This window comes from Hippichthys cyanospilos, chromosome 14 (assembly GCF_059441005.1).
Source record: "Hippichthys cyanospilos isolate Australia breed blue-spotted pipefish chromosome 14, RoL_Hcya_1.0, whole genome shotgun sequence".
NCBI classification, from domain to species: Eukaryota; Metazoa; Chordata; class Actinopteri; order Syngnathiformes; family Syngnathidae; genus Hippichthys; species Hippichthys cyanospilos.
In genome coordinates, this window is record NC_142382.1 from 2,605,267 (window position 1) to 2,620,213 (window position 14,947).

At 36.4% G+C, this 14,947-nt stretch overlaps 1 protein-coding gene across 15 annotated transcripts in view; it reads right to left on the minus strand.

Moving 5' to 3' along the window:
• Window positions 1–14,251, minus strand: part of tnika (TRAF2 and NCK interacting kinase a) — a 52,824-nt gene extending 38,573 nt beyond the window's left edge. For all 15 annotated transcript variants that reach the window (XM_088432815.1, XM_088432819.1, XM_088432813.1 and 12 more), the window contains exons 1-2: window positions 13,940–14,251; window positions 2,442–2,507 (exon numbers count right to left, since the gene is read on the minus strand). In XM_088432815.1, the coding sequence (XP_088288941.1) occupies window positions 2,442–2,507; window positions 13,940–13,996 (123 nt within the window). In that variant the 5' untranslated portion in view covers window positions 13,997–14,251. The remainder of the gene's footprint in view (window positions 1–2,441; window positions 2,508–13,939) is intronic.
• Between the last annotated feature and the right edge of the window lie 696 nt (window positions 14,252–14,947).

Genomic DNA, 14,947 nt, shown 5'->3' on the forward strand with positions numbered 1-14,947 from the left:
CTCAAAAATCAGAAGGTCCCCTCAAAATAGTTCTTTGTAAAAACAGCTGTTTTTCCAAGTAGTATGGCAAAATATTATTATATTTAATAAATATGTAAATATGAGCATAAACATTAAATTGTATAAATATTTATATATTTAATAAATATAACAAATATTATATAAATATTTATATATCTATTAAATATAAAAATATTATATAAAATTATATAAAACTTGCACATCTGCATATACAGTATATATATATATATATATATATATATATATATATATATATAATATATGTATATATATATATATAAAATATATATATATATATATATATAATTTAATAAATATAAAAAATATTATATAAAATTATATAAAATGTGCATACCTGCACACACATATTATATATATATATTTAATAAATATATAAAAATATATATAAAATTATATAAAATTTGCATACCTACACACACACATATATATTTTTATATATATATTATTTACACATGCATTTTTAAAGAAAAATTCTAACATGCTCTTTCAAAGCTGTGTTCCAAAGAACAAGAAAAAAACCTTTTTGTTCTTAAAAATACAGGAAAAAATACAAGAGCATGATTTTCTTCAAAAATCTGCATCTTCAAAAATCAGATTCTTTCTATCCATATTCCTCCGATTCAGCACGGCTTTATTACTCCAAATAACGTATGGTATGACAAATTCCGAGTAGCTCAATTCCACGGCGAAACATTTGCGCTTTCTTGAGAGGAGGTATCGACTCACTAGGAGGTGTTGCGGCAGGAACGAGATGAGAACGTACGAGCGGGCGAGCGGAAGACGGAGCGAGCCTTTAATTATTCAGCATTAGCCGTGTCGGCTATTTATGGGCCTTTTAGAGCAGCCGGAGGAATCCGCGCGTCCGTTTCTATACGTTTCACACTGCGAGCCGCCGCAGGCCCGACGGCGCACGAGGGAGGTTTCGACTAGAGAAAAATAACGTGATAACTTATTGATGGAGGGCCGGGCGAGGATGGAAAGCTCAAATGATCTCACATCAGACGTTTGTGAGGCGGGCGACCAAAGATAAGAAAAAAGAGATGCGGAGCGCGTTTACGAGCCGCCGCTGTTCACGCGCGGGAAAACAAAGGGGCTGAACTGAAACGATTCATATATATATATATATATATAAATCTCAGTATATAAAAATATCTTTTTGGACAGTGTCGGTCCATGCATAGCAGACGTATCTATTTACAATGAGCTCATTCAGTAATCAAAAGCAAAACATTTCTCCTAACGTTTCCAGGCTGTTGCCGCATTCCGATGATCTCCGCTGAGCTACTTAAGTCCACTATATTCCTTTTCTCACACACAAAGCCGCTAAAAATGGTTCCGCTCGGCTAATACCGAGCAGACTGAAGGTCAATTCGTCTTCTCGCACTGGCGGATTGAGCCGCTCGCAGGATGATGATCCTCTAAAGGCTTACAGTGGCCTACACCGATCCGTCTCAGCGTTTGCAAAATACACTGCTTGATTTTCTTTTTTTTGTCTCCTGGAATGCCACTATATATATATATATATATATATATATATATATATATATATATATATGTGCAGGTATGCAAATGTATTTTTTATATTTATTAAATATATAAATATTATTTATACAATTTTATATATATATATATATATATATATATATATATATATATATACATATTTATGTATGTGTGTGTATGTATGTAACAGCATTGACACAAACAAGTAACAAGGTGCCAGAAAATAAAGAAGCAAAAACGAAATGCTTCAGAAGCTCGAGAAGAGGAACAAAACAGATATGTTGAAATTAAACAAACTAACAGTCAAAGTAAATGATGGATTTTTCAAAAAAAAAATGGACTGTTACATCATTGGTTGCGATATGAAAAGGATGATGATGGATGCTACATGTAAATTCGTTCTATTTGAATACATTTTACTGTGATATTTGTTAATATTTCCTGTTGGTTTTTGCTCATGTCTCGTTAATTCATGTCTTCAATTCTATCTTTTTTACCACGCAAATATTAGCAAGTACCGCGAGTGCCGGGGATCCAACAGATTTCAGCGGTAAAATCTGCACTATATATAACTATTTTCTATTGAATATGGGAAAACCAATTACCTTAGCACTCACGACACGCAGCAATTACAGTGCAGCACGAGACAGCCAATGAGGTTACAGCGAGGACACGCGCTAACAGGCCGTTGCCATCGGCACTCTGGGTAATGCACGGGCGCTGAAAGTCAGCCAGTAAACGAGCTATGACTTTCATCCACGCAGCAGATTTGAAGCGCCGCGACGTTGCGACACGCTAACAGCTGAGCGCAGCCACTTCCTGCGCGGCGATCGCACACTTCCCCTTTGGGGCAGCTGGTCCCGACACACACACACACACAAAGAACATGGTCTTACTTTGTAAACTTGGCCGTAGGTGCCATTTCCCACCAGCTCCACCAGCTCGAAGATGCCAGCGGGATCCTGAGGACACACACAAGAACGCAGTTAACTCATTCAATCCCAAAGACGTATTTTTACATTTTTTTTTTTTTTTTTAAGTTGTGACATGCAGGTACTTTTATATCTCGTCTTCAATTTTAGGTACTAAAGTAATCTTTAAGGCAAGCTAAGATGAGTTTCTTTATTTTTGTCACTTCTTAAAACAAAAAAGTATACCTGTAGCTATGTAAATAGGCAATTGGTGGTGAGTAATGGGTTAAATGAGGTCCATCTAGAGGTAGAGAAGGTATACAAACAGTATGAAGAGTAGCATGTATGATTTATTTTTATACGAATAAGAAAAAGGTCGATAGATGTTATAAAGAGCCGATTGGTGGTGAGTAATGGGTTAAATGAGGTCCATCTAGAGGTAGAGAAGGTATACAAACAGTATGAAGAGTAGCATGTATGATTTATTTTTATACAAATAAGAAAAAGGTCGATAGATGTTAAAAAGAGCCGATTGGTGGTGAGTAAGGGCTTAAGTAAGGTCAGATAGCTGTGGAAAAGAGACGATTGATGGACAGTAAGGGTTTAACTAAGATTCATCCAGAGATAAGGTACAAGAACAGTCTTAACTAACCGTAGCATGTATAATTTTTCTATTGTTTTCTATATATAAATGTTGATAGCTGTTGAAAAGAGACGATTGGTGGCGAGTAAGGGCTTAACTGAGGTCCATCCAGAGCTAAGATGCAGGGACAATCTGAACCAACAGTAGCACGTATGCTTCTTCTTTTTCCATAAAAAAAAAAACAACCTGTAGATACCTTTGGAAAAGAGACGATTGGTGGTGAGTAAGGTCTAACTAAAGTCCATACAGAGATAAGTACACAGCCTGAACTAGCGGTACCATGAGTGATTCTTATACTATTTCCAGTTCTTGAAGCAAAATGTAAATAGCTGTGGAAAAGAGACGACTGATGGACAGTAAGGGTTTAACTAAGATTCATCCAGACATAAGGTACAAGAACAGTCTTAACTAACCGTAGCATGTATAATTTTTCTATTGTTTTCTATATATAAATGTTGATAGCTGTTGAAAAGAGACGATTGGTGGCGAGTAAGGGCTTAACAAAGCTTCCCCAAAGCTAAGAAATAGGAACATGATGACTTTTTTTTTAGAGTAGATGCATCCAAAAGCAAAACAAAACAAAAACAAAAAAAAAGAGGGAATTGCTGTCCAAGCTAAGACGCTTTCATGATTCCACGCGGCATCACTGCAACATTTATAAGCACTAGCGGGAAGTAAAACTTTGTGTTCTCATCAACCAGCATATGAGGACATTTCACATCCCGCTTTACGAGCGGCGGGCTTTCCCGAGTCCCGACCGCTCTTGTGGTGCCCCGAGTTAATTAGCCAAGAGCTTGCGCTCCAACACGTTAAGCTAGTAGCGTGTTATGCTAGCCGCTGCACATTCCATTTTATGTCGTGTATTCCTGGCAAAGCGGGGCATATTTTCAGCAAAGATGACACGTTAGCAAGACTTAAACACACAAATGAGAGAGGTTGCCAGGACTGGACTGTGGAAGGACCCCGTTGAACCCAATCCGCTATTACACACGCACACCTCCCCCTTCCAATCTGGCGCACGTTGCTACGACATTCCAACAATAGCTGGTATTCGCCCCCTTTCCTTCTCGAGTCCATCTAAGGCCCTCACTCACTGGGCTTGTCAAGTAAAAGTGGTTGTTTTTTTTAATCTTTTCCTTAAAATAAACATTGCTTGTCCGTCACAGACTGCGTGAACGCCGCGGGATCGTTTTGGCAAGTACAAAGGGAACAGACACTAATCTCCACGAACGGAAACAGACGCACTACCGAAATCAATAAAATGATAATAGTGGATTATTTTTATTATCTTATCCAATATATGGGTGAAAACATATGAAAATAAAAAAAGTAAGTTAGAATTCTTATTTGTACACAACACTTTTTCTGAGCCTTTATTGTCAGTGTACACAAGTATAGCATATTGGTGCGTATTAATATGAGCAAAAATAGAATAATATAGAGGTGGGTGGGAGACAGGTAAAATCAGAAATGGATTTGTGGAAAGGGGAAAGAAAACCTTTAAAGAATAGGCATATTTTTCAAGGTGTAATATTACAAGAAAAAAACTAGCTTACTAGATAGCTATCATGCTAGTGAGTTAGCCTCCTATCTTATATTATCAGAAAGGGAGGAATAAAGGTGTGTGCATATATATATATACACACATATTTATATATATATATACACACATATATATATATATATATATATATATATATATATATATATATATATATATATATATACATAATGAGAGAGAGAGAGAGAGAGTACTGTATACATATTCATATACATGTTTTTGAATTCATTATTATATTATTATAATGATAAATATTTAATTTGTTGAAATATTTTTCTTTAAAAATCCTTAATAAGCATTGTTTTAGGCACAAAAAAACCCCTGCAAGATTAAGTATGTTTTTTTTTTGGTTATTTTAGTAAACATCTAAGGATAGGAGAATAGGAGAAACCATGTATTGCGAATAGCAGCCATATTTAAAAGGTACTGTATCGGTACTCATCAAGATTGCCGATACTAACCACAGATACTTAAAATTCAAAAGACAGGCCACTGTGTTAAATGATACTTAGTATCAGGGAATGGAACATCCCTGTAAATGTCCTTATTGTTGGACAAAAGCCTTATTCAGATCGATCTTTTCATAAGCGAGACATCAAATCATTGTAAAGGCCACATTGTTGTCTCGCACGTCATTGGATTGCTCGCGCGCGTTTTTTTGAAAGATTTACTGTCTTTCCTCGTTTGCCTCTCCACACTTTTGTCTCCATGGGTTTGTGCAGGCCTCAGCAGAGCTGTCAACTTGTCAAGGACCTTTTCTTCTTTGTTTTTCTTTTCTGTCTCCTCTACACGTCGTCCAAAATGCAAAAAAAGAAAACATTCATACATCATACAAAAAAAATACATCCTCCCTCTCGTCTCGCGACGTATAATCAGACTACGGTTCGGAAAACTTAAAAACGGCAAAAGAAACGTACGATGCGAGGTGAGACTTTTGGTACTTTTTCCGATTTTCTGATTACGTTTTCAAGTTTTGCTTCGGCGATTCGCTTCATTTTTCGCCACTGGAAATTCGTGATCTCGCCAGGAAATGCACTGGATTTCACTGGAAAATCTTTCGGCCTTTTTCGGGTAAAACAGACAGCAGATTAGCCATGATAAAGTGAGAAAATTGTGTATTAAATTTACGTAATTGAAAAAAAAAAGGGGAAAAAAATACTTTGGATGTTGTGAAAAAAAATTTGCAACCGAAATCACCATGACATCGCCAATCGCTAAAGTATACAAACAGAATCTTATTAGCTGTGTCTGCAGTCACAGCTGGGTGCTTTACTTTGATGTGGTAGGCTAAACTGTAGTAAACTCATTCACTTCAGTGCATGAACGCCCTTTTTTCATAACACCCGACAACTCAAGCGCGAGAGCCGGAACATAATCTCCTTAATAAAGGAGGTACTGGAATGACGGCGTGCTTTTAATTTTTTAATTTTTTTAATTTTTATGCTGCTCCAGTTCATATGTGTCCTCAGGCCTGCAGATAAAAATACAGCCAGGGCGTCATTCATCTTTCATGGGCCCTTGGCAGAAACGGCCTTTCACTTCGGAAGACCCCGCCAACCCCCTTCACCCGTTTCTCACATTGTGCATAGTTCTGCTGTCACATGACCAGTCACATGACTTCGAGAGGCGAGCGCCGGCTGAATAATGCTTGAATTAGAAGCTGCGAAACGACACAAACTTGAATCCTGAGAGAGTAAACAAAAGACATGAGAAAGATGGACGTTTGAACGTCGAAAACCGCCTCATTTACGATGCGTGTTTAGTTTCAGAAAAGTTATCGGTTTATCTCGCTATCTAGAAAACTATTGATCTAGCTAGAACCCCATCTAGCTAGCTACTGTATCTAGCAAACACATCTGTCTAGAAAGCTATCTAACTAGCTACAGTATCTAGTGATCATCTAGCGAGCTAAAAAGATATCTAGATAGCTAGCTACAGTATCTAGCAAGCACATCTATCTAGTTAGCTAGCCGGCTATCCTGAAAGCTATCTTGCTAGCTAGCAACAGTATCTAGTGAGCATCAAGCTAGCTAGAATGCTACTTAGCTACAGTTAGCTAGCTAGAAACAGTATCTAGTGAGCATCTAGCTAGCTAGAAAGCTAGCTAGCTACAGTATCTAGCAAGCACATTTATCTAGTTAGCTAGCTAGCTATCCTGAAAGCTATCTCGCTAGCTAGCAACAGTATCTAGTGAGCATCAAGCTAGCTAGAATGCTATTTAGCTACAGTTAGCTAGCACATCTATCTATCTAGTTAGCTAGCTGTCTATTCTGAAACCTATCTAGCTAGCCACAGTATCTAGCAAGCACATCTATCTATCTAGTTAGCTAGCTGGCTATCCTGAAAGCTATCTAGCTAGCTAGCAACAGTATTTAGTGAGCCTCAAGCTAGCTAGAATGCTATTGAGCTACAGTTAGCTAGCTAGCAACAGTATCTAGCGAGCATCTAGCGAGCTCGAAAGCTATCTAGCTACAGTGTCTAAATATAGCTAAATATGAATATTTCTGAGAAGTCACAAAATTTTTAAAAATGTATTCGGCAAACTGACCAAAATTTAAAAAGCGAAAAAAATGAATAAATAAACCTATGGAAAACTTGATCCATTTAGAAAAAAATATTCATGAAAACAGTGTTTTATTGTTTTGTTTTGTTTTCCAATTTTTGGAAACAATAAGCCTTTCGGAACATGAGACAAGCATGTTTCAGCAGAACTATGCAATAAATATTCTTCACCAATAGGTGGCAGCACAGCACTTTGAGACAAAATCTTAAGGGGTGTTAAACGTCGTTAATTTGATCCTATTGATATCATGTTTGATTTAAATGACTTTATACTGTTAATAAACGCTACAGAGATTCAAATGTTAAAATTTTTCGTCCAGTCTCGTATCGAATTTCGTTTAAAAGTGAGCAAGCGCGCCGATCCCCGGATGTCCTTATTTGGAAATTTGTCCTCGAGGGAGAGGCCATTATGAATAATGGCTTTTAGAGTGCAGGCCAGCCTGCCGTTGATTTTTTGACGTTACGTGGAAGTAAAAGCGTTTTATTCCTTCCTCAACTTAACCTTAATCCCTACCAAAAGCAAAAGCATTTGGATTCTATTTCAGGCATGAGCCTTTATTTTATTTTATTTTATTTTTTTGTGTGTGTGTGTGTGTGTCCTCGCATGATTGGTACTTTAGACTGGCCATCAAAAGTCTACACACCCCTGCTTGGATGCCACATTTTTGTGATATATTAAAAAGAAAAAAAAAAAAGAAACTAAAATACCTATTTTGAGATATTTTTCACAAGGGGAATTTCAAATAAACAATTGAAGTGTTGCAAAAGTGTGCATACCCTTTGCATATCAGGCTACGTTCACACTGCGGGGCTAAATCCAATTTTTTTTTTCTTCATGAGGACATTCACATTTCCAAATAAATGTGTAAGTCTCTGGCATGGTATGAATTAAAAAAAAATAATATTTTCACTTTTTTTTTTAAGTGTCCGTACATTAAATCCCAAATACTTAAGCATTAAAGGGATATTTAAGTATCTGGGATTGAATGTCTGCACTTAAAAAGGTGAAAACACGTCCCTGGCATTGATTGAGCTAAAAAAAAAAAAAAAATCAAAACAACATACATCTTTGTAAAATTCTAAGAAAAAGTTCAGTATTTTTCTAATATTCTGTAATTCTCAAGTTATTTATAATTTATAATTTATTATTACATTATTTTATAATATTAATTAATTATAATTACAATTTTATAATTTATAATTTATTATTATCATTATATTATATTATAAAGTCATTTCAACAAAAGTAACGGTTGGTATTTGTAGTATATATATATTTTCCATTTCACTCAAAATGAATCCCAATTATCGGCAACCACGATAACTAAAAATCGGTATCGGCCCTGAAAAAAAGCATCGGTCCATCCATGCTTAACCTCTAGTCCATTTCATAAATCAAATTTCATTAACAGCGGTAAAGAGAAAAAAAAAATGAACAAGAACCTTTCTGATTCATCAAACTGCCATTGTACAGCGCCAACTACTGCCAAGGAGGACTTACTGCATGTCCCATTTATTTTCCTTTTCTTATGTATCGCGGCGGATATTCGCAGGCTCCACGAGCACTCGATACCATAAAACAAGGCTGGATGTTGACATGGGGTAACGGGTGTTCACCCCTCCCGAGCGGGAAACATTTAAACGTCACTCAGAGTCTAATCGTCACTATTTAAAATCTCCTCTCGTCTCTTTTTAGCCTTTGCCGCCCCGCCGTATTGACTTGTTGGTCTCTGGAAAGTGAATTACACACAAGTGGGGCAGATTGAATTAGAGACCCTTGAGAGGAGGGGGGGGGGGCAAAAGTGATGCGGCATGAGTGGAAATTCCCAGCACATCCCGCCTACACCTCGCCGCTGAATTATTCATCAGACGGGAGTCAAGTCTTAATCACGCCTTTACAAGAAAAAGGTGGCGTGACAGTGACTTTTCCTGCCACGTCGGGTCTGATTTGCGTTTTTTTTTTTTTTTTTCGGAGGTTCTCCGCGGACCCATTTTAAACTTTTATATGAATTGGAAGTGGGGTTTTTTGCATTGCAATTTTTTTGCAGCATTTTAACACATTTTAGAAGTTTTCTTCCATGTATACATACAAGGAACAGGAAAAAGACATGAAATATAATAATAATAAACCAAAAAAAATAAAGAAAACATCTAAAAATATCGTGTAATAAGCAAATAATCAACAAAAGAGATAATAAACAAAAAAAACAAATGAAAACAAATAAAATCTAAAAAAGCAAAAGAAATTAATGCTACGATAAAACAAAAAAAGAGGACTTACAATATAAGAAGCAAAACAAAATAAAAACTAAATAAATCAAAAGCATAATAAACTACACAATAAACAAAGAAAATAATAAATAAAATAGAAATAATTATTAATAAAATAAATACTGTATATATCATAAATGTTATAGATTAATAACAAAATCAAAAATAAAGAAAACAAATAAAATGTAAAATATTGTGTAATAAGCAAATAATCAACAAGACATAACAAAAAAACAAATGAAAACAAATAAAATCTAAAAAAGTATAAGCAAAAAAAAGCAACGATAAAACAAAAAAAATGAGGACTTACAATATAAGAAGCAAAACAAAATAAAAACTAAATCAAAAGGATAATAAACTACAAAATAAACAAAGAACATAATAAATAAAATAGAAATAATTATTAATAAAATAAATACTGTATATATCATAATTGTTATTGATAAAAAACAAAATAAAAAACTTCAAAAAAATTCAGAATAATAAGCAGAAAAGAAAAAGTATAAAATAAATACTCTAATAAAACACAAAAGAACAAATGGGAAAATTACAGAGGACATAAAATATGAGAAGCAAAAAAACCCTCATAAAAAGATTTAAAAAATTAAACAAAAATAAGGAAAACCAACGAATAAGCAAAAAAATAAATAAATAAATATACATAAATTCTATAAAATGAAAAACAATGTACGGAAAAACATTTAAGACATACAACATAAGAAGCAAAAAAAAAAACAACTAATGAAAAGATGTATGACTAAAAAAAACATAATAAACAACAAAAAAAGATGCAAAATAGCGCATTTGTGCTTCATGCTTCAACTTGTAGGCCAGGCTAGTGATCCTGAATCCGGTGGTCCCAAACCGTGGCCGGGAATCGGAGGGGGGTGGGGTGGGGGTGGGGGGTGGGGGGGTTCCAAATGGGTCAAGTGGAGACGGAGGGAGGACGAGGGGACGCATTTGCATACAGTAGAGGGCCCATTGATGAATAAGCCTTGTGTAAGCCCCCGGGCGGCGCAGCGGCCCCGTTACCATGGCGTCGGCGGCGCCGGGGGCCGAGGAATGCGCCCCGGCTGCAAGGCGGGCATTGAGAGGGCCGTTTGTCTCCGCGCCCGTTCGCCTCGGACCGCTTTAGCCTCCGCTCGCGGTATCGACTTTTATGCGCCGCCGATTTACTGGGCTTTAATGACGCCGCTTCATTCGGCCGATATTCCCCATCCGTTGGAAATCGTCCACTGATGAAAAAAAAAAGCGCGATTCGATTTTCCAAAAACATAAAAAGCGTGACGGATATGATTTCGGGATGCACGAGTATCGGTACCAAGTATCGCATTGCGATGGCGGTAGATTGGCCCATTCTCTTCAGCGGTTTTACGATCATGAACTAGAAATGACATAATAAAAAAAAAACATTATTTTCCTGACATTTTATGGTCTAAATTTGATTTTTTTATACATGTTTTTCATGTATTTTTGATCCATTTTATTTAATCTAATAAATCTGTACTTTAAAAATATTTTACACTTTTTTTCATTTATTTTTCATCAATTTTATTACACTTAATAAATTTGTACTTAAAAAATTACATTTTATTTTAGGTTTTGGGTTTAATATTACAATTTTAATATACAATTTTAATAACTAATTTTTATTTTTATTTTTTCCTCTGAGAAATTGCAATTGAATTTGTTAATCGGTCAATTAATCGATTATCGAAAATTCTGCCATTGGCCTGAAAATAGTCCTTGCATTGGTCTGAGCCATCTTTTAAGAACGTAAAAATACGTCTATGGAATTGAATGATTTAATCGGTCGATTAATCGATTATCAAAAGTCCTTGCATCAATCTGAGCCATTTTTAAAAACGTAAAAACGTGTCGGATTGGAATGAGTTGATAGGTCGATTAATCGATTATCAAAAATCCTTGCATCGATCTGAGCCGCCTTTTAAAAACGTAAAAATGTGTCCTTGGAATGGAATGAGTTGATCGGTCGATTAATCGATTATCAAAAATCCTTGCATCGATCTGAGCCATTTTTAAAAACGTAAAAACGTGTCGTTGGAATGGAATGAGTTGATCGGTCGATTAATCGATTATCAAAAATCCTTGCATCGATCTGAGCCATTTTTAAAAACGTAAAAACGTGTCGTTGGAATGGAATGAGTTGATCGGTCGATTAATCGATAATCTTAAATTTGCCATTGGCCTTAAAATAATCCATGCATTAGTCCGTGCATCTATTAAAAAACAAAACAAAAAACGTAGGAATGTGTCCTCGGAATGGAACGAGATAATCGTCGATTCATCGATTATCGGAAATGAAAAAAGCCCATGCGTTATTCTGAGCCATACAAAAAAGCCAGGGCAGTTGTCAAACCCTTCGAATTGCAGCGCAAATATGCTAACCGCTAAGACGGCGCGCTGTTTTAAAATTCTACACATCAAAGACAAAAATCGAGAAAAAAAAAAAACAAAACAAGCACAACCAAGTGAAAAATGTACTTGTGTCACCCACTGGTTTTCTTTGCATCTTTAAATGCAGACAGAAACAAAAACCACACAACCCCCCTTCCCGTCGCAACCTACTCGCCCCCCCCCCCCCCCCCCCCCCCCCCCCCCCCCCGCCAGACCCAGCTGACCTACTTCCTGTCTAGTCGGTGGATGACTGTACACTCATCTGACAGTGTGTGTATGAGCGGGCGTTGTTGTTATTTGGGTTTTAAAAGCCATCATATGCGTCAGTCTGTTCTTAGCTTATTTATGTCCAGCTGCTTGTCACGATGTTAGCATCTATGCTATTAGCATTTGAACTGAATTACACCACTTACGTCTTTTTCTGTCGAACTATACTGACAATAAAATTCACTTTACCGAACTAGCATCAGAAGCGTCCGTTCATGCTAATGAATTAGCTAATCACGATGTTAGCATCTATGCTATTAGCATTTGAAGTGAACAACCACTTGCGTCTTTTTCCGTCGAACTATACTAACAAAAAAATCACTTTACCGAACGAGCATCAGAAGCGTACGTTCATGCTATTGAAATAGCTAATCACGATGTTAGCATCTATGCTATTAGCATTTGAAGTGAACAACCACTTACGTCTTTTTCCGTCGAAGTATACTAACAAAAAAAATCACTTTACCGAACTAGCATGAAAAGCGTACCTTCATGCTAATGAACTGGCTAATAACGATGTTAGCATCTATGCTATTAGCATTTGAAGTGAAAACCACTTACATCTTTTTATGTCGAACTGTACAAAAAAAATAATCACTTTACCGAACTCTCATCAGAAGCGTACGTTCATGCTAATGAACTAGCTAACATTCCAACAAAAGTCGGAATTTAGTTTTTCAGCCCCGTTAGCTTAACGATGAACATGCTTTAGTCCGCCAAATTTTAGTATAAACAGAATTAAAAATAAGCTTTAAGATGGCGGGAAAACTAAAACTTTGCCTTTACGGCGTCCTTGTTAGCTTTATGCTAACACATAATAGAAAGCGCCAGTGATATGCTAAAACTTAGCACCTATAGTAGCAATTTTGTAACCTTTTATGGAACAAATAAACACATATGATGCATTGCTAGCTTCCTGCTAGCACGTCGAATAACACACTTAATGGTAACTTGTGCAAAAATATATTCATAGCTTGTGCATAACGTGCCTAAACGCCACAATTGATGTAATTAGTAAATTTAGCGTACTACGCAGCACGAGTTGCAACATATTATTCAACCAATGAACCCAAAGGCTGGAGCAACACAAGTAGACAGGCGCACAGACGTTAACGACACACAGGCATATAATCTTTATCCTCTGTGAACAACAGCCACTTACTGAGCCACATTAGTTAGAAAACTATTCTTTTTGTTTGTGTCAGTGTTTATATTAAAGAAAATTGCCCCGCCCCTCCCCATTATTCTTTACATTAAATTAAAGAACAATAGTGGAACTTTCCTAAATGCTTTATCATTGTTTGTGTAGGAGTGTTTGTGAGCTTTGTCTTTTTTTGTTTGAATTCTTTAGTATTGTTTGTGTAGATGTGTTTGTGAGCTTTGCTTTTTTGGTTTGTTTTCGTTCCTCTTTTGATTAAGAATATATGATATTAATATTTTTTTGTCTTGCCCTCTGAAGGGGGAAAAATATCAAGAAATATAGCGAGGTAAACCTGCAAAAGACATGGTCAAAAATGAGAGGTTGCTTGTTTGTTTTTAATTACAATTTTTTGACTAGCCTGACTTAAAAAAAAGGGGGGGGGGGGGGGGGGGCGGGAAAAAATCGCGAGGTCAACCTGCAGTGGAAAGTCCTAAACTAAAAATCCGCAATAACCGAACCACGATGCAGCGAGGGAACGCTGTATTGTTTAATTGCACCTGCTGGTTCCGGTGTCAGGTGCATTCAAGTACGGTAGTTAAGTCGAACGTCGGTGGGCTTACTCTTAAAGCAGACAGGTCGATTTCATCCAGACTCCGAGCCGGGGAATCACTCGCCATGACTGGAGGACTTCAAGTCACACTAAAGAAGAAGAAAAAAAAAAAAATCTTCACGTCCAAGGTAATGCCGGTGCTCCCGGCGTTGGCTGTCTCTCGTCCCGGGCGTCCGTGAGTCGCCTCCGGCTATAGCGAGTGGAGGACGTCGGAGAGCGCTTCCCGGTCCATGACGGCGAGACGGAGGCGAAAGCGAACCCGGACGTGTTGCCTCGCTACTCGGCGTCTCAGCTGAGCTTCGTCCGTGTGAGGTGACAGACAGCCAGCCGATGGAAAGCGGAAAGGGAGGGGCCAAAAGGGGCGGAGCCACCCCGGACCGCGCGGTAGGGAGTCCCTCGCTCTGAACAGGTCATGTGACTTCATACGTCATAATAACAGAACTCCGTAGTAGCGGCGATGTTATTTATATTAATAAAGGGAAGTGTCACGTTGTTGTTGGTCAAAAACGGAACTGTAATGTTATTTTTTTTAGTTCACAGAAGGTAGTTTAAAAATTATAAATATTTTATTCTTCCATTAATCATAGTGTTTTACACATTTCAGCTACATATTAATAGATGTTCATTTGGAATTCCAAATTCGTTTTTATTTTACACAATTGATATGTGGAAATTAAATGTACATTTTGGTTAGGTAAAATGTTTATTTTAAGCAGTTAACGTACTTTTTTTATTTAAAAAAAATACTTAGGCTGGTGTGAAAACCATATTTATAAAAGAAATGATTTACTTTAATGAAAATATTCCAAATTATATTTTGACTGATGATTTTATTTACGTTTCTAATAATCTGTTTAAAAAAAATACACATATCAATGTTTAGGTTTAAAAGTTTGATGGTATTGTGTTTTTTTTTTTTCTTTTGAAAATGAGTTGAGATATTTATTTTATTATAATGTAAATGTGAACATTTTCGGAGAAATATTAAAAATATATCCTGATAACAGTCTGTTAAAAA